Raw genomic sequence first — 12671 nt, 5'->3', positions numbered from 1 at the left:
GACAAAATCCAGTCAGTCAAGGCGACCGAAGAAAGGTTCGGGTATTTGACAGACAAAATCCAATCAGTCAAGGCGACCGAAGAAAGGTTCGGGTCCTAGACAGACAAAATCCAGTCAGTCAAGGCGACCGAAGAAGGTTCGGGTCCTAGACAGACCAAATGAAATCTAGTCAAGGCGACCGAAGATAGATTCGGGTCCTAGGCAAGCGATTTCCCCCAGTCAAGGCGACCGAAGAAAGGTTCGGGTCCTAAACAAGCGATTTCGCCCAGTCAAGGCGACCGAAGAAAGGTTCGGGTCCTAGACAAAAGCAATTTCTGTCAAGGCGACCGAAGATAGGTTCGGGTCCTAGACAAACCATTTTTCCCGTCAAGGCGACCGAAGACAGGTTCGGGTCCTTGACACACAATATCAACTATCTGGAATTACTCTACCCTTCGGCAAGGTAAGTAGCCCCAGGTATGTTTTTATTTGCTTTAGCATGCATCATCTTATCGCATCATAAAAAATGAGACTTACGGTCTCGCCAAAAATAACATTCATTGAGCATGCATGGGCCAAATTTAGGTGTCATTTTATCTTTGAACGTAACCTCTGCAAGCTCAATCTCTGCGAGCTCACCTTTAAAGAGGGGCAGCTGTTGACACCTATTTTTAATATCCCCAAAAATTAATTACACAAAATTTAGGAATTAATTTTCTTTAATTCCTAAAACAAAAAAATATTTCTATTTAAATGCATTGCATATAGATATTAGGCATATGTGCATTAATAGGGCCTATTAAAGCATATTTTCTTAAATTTTAAACAAAAATTTAAAAAAATTTTAAAAAAAAAATCGAAATCGATTCGGGCCGGGTCGGGGCTGGGCCGACTCGGCCCTTTTCTTCCTTTTTCTTTTTCCTCCTGCGCGGGCCCAGCCCGTTTCCTTTTCTTTTTTCCTCCGCGCGGACTGGGCCTGGCCCGGCCCAACCCCTTCCTCTCTTCCTTCTCCCTCGCCGGTCGCTCTCTCGCCCCTGTTCTCCCCTGTTCGCGATGGCAGCATGACGCACGGCGGCGTTGCTCCTCGGCGTCGCTATCCGGCCAGAGTAGGGCCGAGGCAGCATGCCACAAGGACTGGCCATTAAGGCCAGTCTCGTCTTCCCCATTTCCCGGGCTCTCTCTCCTCTCTCGTCTTGTCTCTCTTCGCACCCTCTTCGCACTGGGCCCCCTCTCGCTCGCTCGCTTCCTCGCACCGGCCACATGGCCGCGAAAGTCGCGGGGGTGTGGCAGCAGCTGCAGACATCGTCACGCGGACGCCACGGAGAGGGAAGCCATCGTCCGTCGTCCGGCTATAAATAGCTAGAGAGAGAGAGAGAGAGGCCCGGTCGGCCAATTTTGAGAGAAAACAGAGAGTCCGAGAGAGACCCAGAGAGAATTAGAGTGAAACAGAGAAGAGAGATGAGCCTGGGAGTGTTTCGCAGGTCCCAGCCGGTCTCGCCGTCTCCAGCAAGCCGACCGGCAACCCCCGGAAACACTCCCGGTCAGCCATTTTCCAGAAAAAAACAGAGACAGAGAGAAGAGAAAGAACAGAGAGAGAATCAGAAAGAAAAGAGAGAGAAAGAAGAGAGATTTGAGTTTCTGCAGGTTCCCACAGCCGCGCCATCGACCGCAAACCAGCCGGAAAGCATCCAGTCGCGTTGCCGAAAGGTGAGCCTCCCCCGGTGCTCTGTTTTGCCCTGTTTTTTGTGCTCGGTTTGGCCGGGACCTGCACCGGCCGTTTCACGCGAGTCCCGGCCCATACCGTTGTCCCCCGTCGTCCGTGTCTCCTCACCGAAGGTAGGTTAGGTCGCCTGAATCCTCCGGTTCGCCGAAATAGGTCAGGATTTGCTGTTTTAGGTCGCGCACACCATCTGCTCGACAAAAGTCCTCAATCAAACCAGTTTTTGTTTTGGTCGCCGGCCGGCGAACGGCGGTCGGACGGTGACCCCGGTGGGTGGAGAGGCTTGGTTTTACTCCCAGGAGGCCGATTTGGGGGCGGCGCCGGTCTGGGTCCGCCGGCGAGACGCCGTTTTTGGCTTCGCCGGCGGCTGCTCCCACGGGTTCGGCCTGACCCGGTTCAGCCGACCCGACCCGGTCAACGACCGGGTCGGATCCGTTGACCCGGGTCGGTCCGACCGATCCGGTTCAGCTGATCCGACCCGGTCCGGATCCGCTCCTTTTTTTTTATTTTATTTTATTTATTTTTCTTTTTTATTTCCCTTTTTTATTTATTTATTTTATTTATTTTAAAAAAGGTTTCGTATTTTATTTTATTTTATTTTATTTTATTTTTTAAAAAAAATTAAATTTTTTTATGTGATATATTGTTGTTGTTTTAATCTAATGTGATATTATTTTATAAGTTTTTGTCTTGTTTAAATTAGACAAGCCTGAGGTTGCGCGGTAGTATTTTGCATGTTAGTTTTTATTACCGTTGTATTGTTATGGATGTTTTTAATACAATTGCATGAGTGTTGTGTTTTTGAATGTCATCTGACTTAGTTAAGGTTAGAACCTTAGGCTGCATGAATTGTTATGTTCCTGACTGCTAATCGTTTCTGATTATGCACTCGCTTGATCACCTCACATGTTAGGAGAAAGGTCCTAAAATCAATCCAAATTGCCTGACAAATGTTTTCAAAAATGAACAGGGTAAAAAGGTACCGAAAGGGCATTAGTTATCCAACTAGTGTAACCAAGTCCCCGAATTCAGTTAATCTCTGGTTCGCAGGAATAGGGTGATTCTCCCATCACCTTATTTGGGTTTCTAATCGACCTACCCCAAATCGATTAGTGGCGACTCATTGGTATAAACTACTTGCATGTTAAATACTTAAACCCTAAGTCGCGATATGGTATGGGCTTGGGAGGGCCCGAGTTAAGTCCTGAACCTAGACTTAGCACGTACCAGGCGAGCCCCCCTTTTTTGCATGTTCGATAAAAAAGGGCTCGGGAGTTCGGTCGCGACACATGCCTCTCCATTCGAAAAGCTTCATATATCCTATCTGAATGTCCATAAAGAATCTCTCTTATCCATTCAGGCCCTGACAATTTACTGTCTCTAATAGGTTCTCTGGTGTGCATAGACATGTTCATCAAAACAGTACACATCCATGCTTTCAGTATATTAAGTTCAGAATCATCGAAGACCTGTTCAATTGGTTCAACTGATGCTACTGGACCATTAATGCTGCTACTTTCACCCCCCTCCATATTACCTATGCCCTCACATGAAGAACACAAACACAACAACTAAGTCAGGAATCAACAGCAGCCACAACGTCATCATAGTTCCATAATTAACAATAGCCACGGCATCATAGTTGCATAATTAAAAACAAACCAAAGACATCATAGTTCCATAAATAAAAACAAACCAAAGTATCTCAAGGACACAAGTCATTAAGTGAAAATAAAACAAACATGAAAAAGTCATCGTAGTTCTCAACATCTATTCAAAGAGATTCAAGAAGACCGCGTCTCCTTTCAGGTAAAGATAGGACGAAACCCTCTCTCCAGTTGGCACTAAGGCATGCTTGGTTCATAACTTTGTTGTAAAGATTCTGCTCTAAGTCAGACATGTCATTTAAAATGGCAACCACGGCTCCCATGGAGTAGGGGTTCTCGGGTGGAGGGGCATGTGAGGTGATGGAGGCACTTGTTGATTGACTCGCCTTGGACTTGATCATATCTTGAATGGCTTTGCAGGTGCTAGCAATATCATATGTGCTACTCTTTCTCCTCTTCTTGGAATTTGGAGTCCTATCCAACTTATGCTTCTCACGAACTTGCGTGGCACTCATGTCAGGTGTGAAGACTCCATCACTAAGTTCGTTTGGATCACCTTCCAAAGCACCACCACCATTGTCACCACCACTACCATTGTCTTCCCCCTCCGACACCACCAAGTATTCTGCATTTCCTACTGCGTAATCCCCAGTAGCATATGTATCGCCAAACACGATACACAGATCGGGATATTGGGGAAACCCATCCTTTCGGAATTTAGCCCATTCGATGTTATCCTGCAATTTCAAAAAATAGTGACATACGTGAGCGACATCATCAAAACATACATCCACAATTAGAACAAAATGACCCAAGTAAACTGATACCTTGATGTGATCATCCCATACACTTGGATCCTCCACAATAATCGTTTTGTTAACATGATCCCATCCAAATCCAGATTGTGAAAGAAGCTTCTTATAACTCCCATATTGTCTCCTCAATTTGTTTGTCCTGTTCTTCAACTGAACCACAGTAAACCGGAGTGTTGTTTGTTTATTGAACTCGGTAACTATGTTATTCCACCCTACTTTGTTATAGGTAGTAGTGGTGCGATTTCCCTTTTTTACCTCTTCAACCAATAAGCTTACAAGTGATGTAGCTAGCAAGGATCACCTAGAGGGGGGTGAATAGGTGATCTAAAACAAGTTTTAATAATTTATGCGGAAACAAAATAAATCGCAGAAGAGTCTGAATAAAATTCAGATTCAAGACAGATTATATAGACTGTGCTCTTGATGTGCAGAATGTAAAGTAAGAGATAAGGGATAGAGAATCTGCACACAAGTTTATAGTGGTTCGGCTTATAGCAAGCCTACGTCCACTCTCCCACGCTTACAGCCTACTGGCTGGATTCCACTAATCAAATCAATGAGAAGTTACAGCAAGTTGTGCCGCTTAAACCCAAGCACTTCTCCCCGAAGCTGGTGCTGCTTATACCAAGCCGATAGATCACACTATCTCACACCTAAGCACACACTTATAACACTGTCTACACCTCTCAAATGATTACACGTTTAAGCTCACGAAAGACAAGAGATTGAATCGGAGTATGCTCAAACTTTGGACTTGTTGATTCTTGATTTCGTTCTCTACCTTCTGCTCCTCGTTGATCTCCTTTTATACTCCTCCACTTCCAAACTAGCCGTTGGACAGTCTTCAGAGGATCATCTTCCAATATTCACCTTTGGACAGATTTGTATAAAATGGATTGAGTAGCCGTTGGTTGATAAAATCTGAATCCCGCTGATTCTGATCGCCCATACAATCAGAATCTTGGTTTCCATAAGTAAAGCTTTATCCGTTGTAATGTATACTTGTCGTAATGTTTGATTGTCAATCAATTATAGCCTTAGATTGAGACAATCAAAACTTTCCTTCTGTGAAATCCATACCAGATCACTAGCTGTTATGTTTCGTTCAATTCTCGTCCGAATAATTTTAGCGTCTCGCGCCTCGAATAATTTCAGCGCCAGCGTCGAAGAATTTCTGCGTCAAGAAATTCTGCGTCCGAACTTTCTCGTTCGAGTCCGAACTTCTCGTTCGAGTCCGAATCTCTTTTGCTTGAAGTTCTTTCACAATCTGAACACGAACTAGATCAAGATTGACATATGCTTTTCTTCCAAAAACAACTTCCTGAATCAAAATACTTCAAAGCATTTATCAGACTTACAAAACACTCATGGACAGTTTTGTCAACTTCAAAAACTATTGGGAATTTTCCTTAACAATCTCCCCCTTTTTGATGGTGACAAAACTTCCATGCAGATATATAGATTTTGAGATAATTTTGAAAAAAATGATCAAGCATATAATGTAGCAGATATTCAAGATATCATATATGATCAGAGTAATTTGATATGAGATTTTTTTATACTCAGTTTTTGAATAAGACAAGGAGTATGACAAAATATGAACCGTAAAAAAAATCTAAATCACAGTCTGTCTCCTTTTCTTTGAATCCAATAATCTGCATATCAAACCAAATCATATCTGCATATTTCTCCCCCTTTTTGTCAGCATCACAAAAAGATATATGCATAAAATTCCTTAATGATTATGACAATATATGGAAGTATAATCACAACTCAATATTATGCATCAATTAAGTAGAATTAACCACTAAGCACATATGCATATTTACATTCTCTCCCCCTTTTTGTCATAAACAAAAAGTGATAGTAATGGAAAGGGTATCACGTAGAGAATATAAATTTAACTCATCTTCACATACTATCTTCAAAATATATTTGGCATGAAACACAACCTTCAAAAATATCATCTTTCGTGAACATAACATATATTAAATATAGCTCATGTTCTGAAGAATCAAATATCATATATATCAACGAACACGTATGCACATAATAAATTTCACAATCTTTTTGTCATGAAAAAAACGATAATATAAATAAGAGATTCGTTAATGACAAAAAGTAAGAGATACTAACCCGGATTGTGTAGAACTTAGCAAGTTCTAACATACATTACCTTTTCTTTCATAGTAATCAAGAGTGGGCAGAAATTAAATTGACTTTCATACTTGATTTACGCTCCCCCTCAATTTGATACCATTTTGAGATGATTCTCCCCCTTTCTTTTGCATTTTTCCACTTTTTGTTTTTCTCCCCCTGTCATCAAGACAGCTTTTGCAAATAACTTTCATTGCAGCTTGTGCACTTTGAAAAAATTGTTGTTCCTCTATTTTCTTTGTAGCAGCAACATCCGCCACATTTGTTTGCATTTTGAAATTCGAGAAAGAAATTTGTTTTCTTCCATCAAGCTCGTCTCGGATTCAAACTGCATAAACTCAACAAACTGAAGCAACTTATCCTTTCGTACGACGCAGTAAGCGTTTGCTCATCGTGTTTTGACATGCCTCCAATAATTTGTCAGAATTTTGCATAAAGGCGAAATTTTCGATCCTTCGGAAATGTTGCAGAATCTCCCCGATTGTGGGATCAAGCTTTCCAAACTTCACAAGGAAAGATTCTTTTACATCCTGCAAATACTTGTAAGAGAGATAATAATCTTTGCAAAATATAGAGAATGTCACGTACATACCTTCCTCCGATTTGCGGATCAAACATGCCAATTATAATAGTGCTCCCAAGAATATACCAAGTGTATCCCAAATATGCAATAATATCTTTCAAGATTGTATGAATTTTCCTTAAGCATGAATCTTAGATGCATAAAGATAATATGACATTAACGAATTTCGCAAAAGGAATGTAGATATTTTGATGTATTAAATTTATGCAATATCTGACACACATGGCAATAGAAATTACTGATTCATATCCCAATATGCATGTGCAGAATATACCTTTCCTTTTTAGAAAAGAATTCATCACTTGAGATCCTTCGTTGATTGCATCATGACTTGCGTAGGCTTGCATTCATGCTTCCTTTGTATAATTGTCTGCAATAAACTCATTTCCTTTCTAGTATCCTTGTATTTGGATCCTTTCTTTTTGTTAGACGCAAAATAGGAAACTTTCATAGAAGCCCAAAGATACTTTCCCAACTCATCTCAGTAGAGTATTTAAGGGAAATATGCATAATAAAACAATATCTCGCAAAAATAAATTCTTTCTTTGTAAGGCATGACAATATCGGAGAACACATAATGAGTCCATAAAAAAAATTTCATTTCTAATAAGATATCAAACAATCTCTTTTATAAAATTTCATCTAAAAAATCCATCAAAATAAACTTGACTTTTATTAGGACATTTCTAACACAACCAACGATGTAAAACACGCCATTTCAAGTCAAAATAAAGCAGAGCATGAAGATAAAATGTTAAGTCCAAAGAGAATTCATAGATATTTAAAGTACGTATCCAAAGCAAATTTAGAATTTGAAAAATATACCTTTACTTACCAAATTCTCTTTCCTTATTCCCTGCAAGAAAAGTAATATCATCTTTTCTTTGGTACCCAAATCTGCTTGGGTCCTTTTTGGTTAGAAGAAGCATCAAATCTCCAATTGATTGTCTTGGATTTCTTCCAATCAGTTGGACATTGTTGCTTATAGTGATCACTCGAGTTCGAGCAATTATAATATTGAAATCCAATAGGCTTGACAAATTGCTTACCAAAATGATTTCTATAATGCTGGATTGAAGGCCTGCGCTTTAATCTCTCCTTGACCTTCGGAAAGTCATTCTTGATCTTACTTTCATTTTCGAAACCGAGGCCGGATTTGTTGTAATAGGGGACTTGAATGGATAGAACATGCTCTAATGTCTTTGAGCCAAGAGAAAATTTTTTGCAAATCTTCGGAATTTCTTCCTTATAGGAATCAACTTCTTTTTGCAAAATATCCTTTTCTTCCTTGACAGAGGAATTCTCCTTTTCAAGCTCAATGATCCTTTTCTCATTCGTAATATTTTGTTGCTTCAATTTAGAGACTTCCTTTTTCAACTTGGAGATCTTCTTCAACGCATTCTCATGTTCCGTGCTTAACTCTTCAAAAAGATCATCATCATCGAGAATAGGATCTGAACAAATCACCTCATCTTCTTCGGATTCAATGTCCGCCATTAAGCATAGATTTCCCTGCTCAAGGATTTCATCATCGCTGGATTCAGACTCTTCATTGTCGTCTCTGTTCTTAAGATATTTTCTTTCTCCGGATTTCTTTGTTGGCTTCTTCTCTTTGGGGTTTCTTCTCTTTCTCACAAGGTGTTGAAATCTTTTGATCAGCAACTTCATCTCCTCATCGTCGTCTTCTTCATCTCCTTCAAAATCTGTTTCATCAGAATCAATGTTAGATTTTAAGGCAATTAACTTCTTACCTTCTGGATCTTCTTCATGTATACGTTCTACTTCATATGACTGAAGAGTTCCAATCAGTTCATTCATTGATAGTGGCATGATCCTTTCAGTCTCTCGAAGTGAGGTTTTGATGTTGTCCCACTGCTTTGACAGTTCTCTCAAAAGTTTGTTGACTTTCATCGCATCTGAGACTGGTTGTCCTTGATATGCAAGACCGTTTACTATGTCAGCAAATCCGTCATACATATCAGCAACTGATTCTCCTGTCTTCATTCTGAACGATTCATATTGTCCAAGCAACAGATTGATCTGTGTTTCCTTCGCTCTATCTGTTCCTTCATATGTGGTGTAGAGGGTGTCCCAGATGTCCTTTGCTGATTCACAAGAAGCAATTTTCTTATACTCAACAGGTGATAAAGCACAATAAAATGAATAAATTGCTTTTGAATCTAAAGCTTCTCTTTTTGTTATCTCAGTTTGAGATAATGAAGGATCTGCTGATTTGCTTTCTTCTTGCTTCTCGTTTGAAGCAGATACGGAATGTTTTGGATTGATTCCTCTGATGACAACATCCCATTGCATGTGATCAATTGATTTGATGAATGCCTTCATCTTGTTTTTCCAGATGCTATATTCTTTGCCATCGAAATATGGTGGCCTGGAATTGCTTTGTCCTTCAATAAGACCTGGAGCACTCATGCTAGCCATATCGATCGTTAGCTCAGAAGTAAAACACTTCAATAAACGAGCAACCTGCTCTGATACCAATTGATGTAGCTAGCAAGGATCACCTAGAGGGGGGTGAATAGGTGATCTAAAACAAGTTTTAATAATTTATGACGGAAACAAAATAAATCGCGAAGAGTCCGAATAAAATTCAGATTCAAGACAGATTATATAGACTGTGCTCTTGATGTGCGTAATGTAAAGTAAGAGATAAGGGATAGAGAATCTGCACACAAGTTTATAGTGGTTCGGCTTATAGCAAGCCTACGTCCACTCTCCCACGCTTACAGCCTACTGGCTGGATTCCACTAATCAAATCAATGAGAAGTTACAGCAAGTTGTGCCGCTTAAACCCAAGCACTTCTCCCCGAAGCTGGTGCTGCTTATACCAAGCCGATAGATCACACTATCTCACACCTAAGCACACACTTATAACACTGTCTACACCTCTCAAATGATTACACGTTTAAGCTCACAAAAGACAAGAGATTGAATCGGAGTATGCTCAAACTTTGGACTTGTTGATTCTTGATTTCGTTCTCTACCTTCTGCTCCTCGTTGATCTCCTTTTATACTCCTCCACTTCCAAACTAGCCGTTGGACAGTCTTCAGAGGATCATCTTCCAATATTCACCTTTGGACAGATTTGTATAAAATGGATTGAGTAGCCGTTGGTTGATAAAATCTGAATCCCGCTGATTCTGGTCGCCCATACAATCAGAATCTTGGTTTCCATAAGTAGAGCTTTATCCGTTGTAATGTATACTTGTCGTAATGTTTGATTGTCAATCAATTATAGCCTTAGATTGAGACAATCAAAACTTTCCTTCCGTGAAATCCATACCGATCACTAGCCGTTATGTTTCGTTCAATTCTCAAGGTCCGAATAATTTTAGCGTCCGCGTCCTCGAATAATTTCAGCGCTGCGTCCCTGAAGAATTTCTGCGTCTGAAGAAATTCTGCGTCTGAACTTTCTCGTTCTGAGTCTGAACTTCTCGTTCTGAGTCTGAATCTCTTTTGCTTGAAGTTCTTTCACAATCTGAACACGAACTAGATCAAGATTGACATATGCTTTTCTTCCAAAAACAACTTCCTGAATCAAAATACTTCAAAGCATTTATCAGACTTACAAAACACTCATGGACAGTTTTGTCAACTTCAAAAACTATTGGGAATTTTCCTTAACAACAAGCAAATTGGTTAAAGGCTCATTCCACTTTGCCACAAATGCCTCTTTTTGGGATGCCATTTACCCTTAACTGGTTGAACATCAAATAAAGCACATCATATGGTGTACCAATTCAAATGCGGAAGATTTGATGTAAAGAGCCATATCATCTACAATTTGAACCATTCGATGTACGTGTGCTTTAATGTTGAGTGTTCTAATAGATAATTAGCGCTAACTTTATTGTTTGAGAAATTCGGAAGAACTCAGCAGAAGATGATGTAGGAGTATACTGATATATTCAAGTAAAATTTCATAAATGGAAAACGAAAAGGAAAGTAAAAAACCAGATTTTATTTGCTAAGAACACCTGAGCAGCTAGAGTGTGGAGAGAAGTCCAGGTGGCCCTCCCGAGTTCTCCTTTACTTGCAGGTGCAGAAGCTTGTACCTGAAAAAAAATATTTAGTTAAAGTTTCAAACATGCAATTAATCTCTGGATAGTATATAATGTCCATAATGTCCATAAGGGGGGAAGAAATAAAAATATTTGCACAAAGAAACCGGATAGTATATGAAAAGGGATAAGTATATAGCTCATTAATAAGAATAATCACTGGAAATTTTCGTATATGATCAAGAAATGAAGTTTGCTTTTTTCCTCTACCCTGTTGTGCTTAATTATAGTATGAAGCTACACTTGCACTATGGCAGAAAAGTATAAGAGAGAAAATGGCATAGTACTAGTCATCAATCATATTTCAACATTCTTGAAATTCAATAAGGTTCACATGCCATAAGAACAGCACCATATGAAAGTTACAGCGGCAAATAGAGTTTCCAATGGCAACTAGTTCTCGACGTACAATACAAATTTCTAGCAGAGGCTGAGGAAAAAAAGAGAATGGCCGAGGAAAGAATGTCTAGATCAACCACTGCTTGGTCAAATTTGAAGGCTCAATTCTTCTAAAACTTTAATATTGCAATCAGGCCACGAAGCAATTGTTCACTTTTGAAGCATGACAGTTCAAAGAATTACAAGTAAATAATCACAATTAGGCCCTATGCGAACGCCCAACAGATCATGTTACACTCTCAAATCCCACGATAGCAATTCAATCAACTGACAAAATAGGGGACGCATACAAACCAATCACGACAGCATCAACCCCCGAATCAAACACTAAAAACAACCAAATTTTTCCCAAACTGATCGAGGGACAGCAACGAACGCCAAACTCCTGGGAGGAGGGGTGATCTCGACAACCTTGTAGGGGTGGCGACTATCTCTTTCACGATCTTTCTTCCCGCAGGAGATATGAAGGCCCTGCGCAAGAGCAAAAACCCACCACGTAAAAAAGTCGGAGACTTTTCAAGACGTCAACCTCGTTCGCACGCACCCATTCCGTAAAAATTAAGGAATTCGAAATTCAACGAACAAAAACAAAGAGAAAAAACCTCCATGGAAATTAGGCTGAAATGCCAGCGGTCGAGGGGGAGGCCGAGCGGCCCCGCCGTGGGCGGCGGTTGAGCTCGCGGTCGCCCGGATCCGGGCGACAGCCGAGCTCAACCGCCGGCCCTAGGCGGCCGCTCGGCCTCCCCTGCAGCTCGCCGCCCACGGCGAGGCCGCTCGGCCTCCCCTGCAGATCTCGGGTGACGGCGAGCTCGACCACCGGCCCCGGGCGAGGCCGCTGCCTCGGGGAGGCCGAGCGGCCTCGCCCGTGGCCGGCGGCCGAGCTTGGGTCGCCCGGATCCGGGCGACGGCGAGCTCGACCGCCGCCCACGGCGAGGCCGCTCGGCCTCCCCTGTGATCCGGGTGACGGCGAGCTCGACCGCCGGCCCGGGCGAGGCCGCTCGCTCCGGGGAGGCCGAGCGGCCTCGCCCGGGCCGGCGGTCGAGCTCGCGGTCGCCCGGATCTGGGCGACGGCGAGCTCGACCGCCGCCCACGACGAGGCCGGAGCCGACCCCCTCGATCACGGCGACTTCCAAATCCAGAAAAGAGAGATGAGAGGAGATTTGCGCACGATCGGAGCTTACGTGGAGTAGGAGCGAGCGGCCTTGGCTTCCTCTCGACAGCGACAAAAGAGAGTAGAGAGAGAGACGGGCAGAAGAGAGAGCTCGAAGGAGATGAGAGAGAGATGTGTTGAAGAAAAACGATTTCCTCGGGAATGAGTTCTCACTTTTGGTC

General features: G+C 41.8%; 2 protein-coding genes across 3 annotated transcripts in view; both read right to left on the bottom strand.

Moving 5' to 3' along the window:
• The window catches only part of LOC115673780 (cysteine-rich receptor-like protein kinase 10), an 81351-nt gene that overhangs the window by 37446 nt on the left and 31234 nt on the right, over window positions 1–12671 (bottom strand). The window lies entirely within an intron of this gene.
• On the bottom strand, window positions 3350–10928 carry LOC115667444 (uncharacterized). Its single transcript, XM_056316025.1, has 5 exons — window positions 10857–10928; window positions 10505–10577; window positions 9766–9767; window positions 4134–4392; window positions 3350–4043 (listed from the first exon to the last, which is right to left on the bottom strand). The coding sequence occupies exons 2-5, from the start codon at window positions 10565–10567 to the stop codon at window positions 3474–3476; spliced, it is 894 nt and encodes a 297-aa protein (XP_056172000.1). The 5' UTR covers window positions 10568–10577; window positions 10857–10928; the 3' UTR covers window positions 3350–3473.

The sequence above is a fragment of the Syzygium oleosum genome, unplaced genomic scaffold, assembly GCF_021117445.2.
Source record: "Syzygium oleosum isolate NSW1041296 unplaced genomic scaffold, Sole_v2.1 Sole_v2.11, whole genome shotgun sequence".
In the NCBI taxonomy this organism is placed as follows: domain Eukaryota; kingdom Viridiplantae; phylum Streptophyta; class Magnoliopsida; order Myrtales; family Myrtaceae; genus Syzygium; species Syzygium oleosum.
The sequence above is the reverse complement of the archived record's forward strand: the minus strand, read 5'-3'. Positions and strand labels throughout refer to the sequence as shown.

What these genes read in the sequence shown, in the direction of transcription:
- LOC115667444 (XM_056316025.1), bottom strand. Translation starts at nt 10,567, where the DNA reads ATGGCATCCCAAAAAGAGGCATTTGTGGCAAAGTGGAATGAGCCTTTA. An exon ending in TATGGGATGATCACATCAAG is followed by an intron (nt 4,044 to 4,133) that starts GTATCAGTTTAC and finishes TTGAAATTGCAG; the next exon opens with GATAACATCGAATGGGCTAA.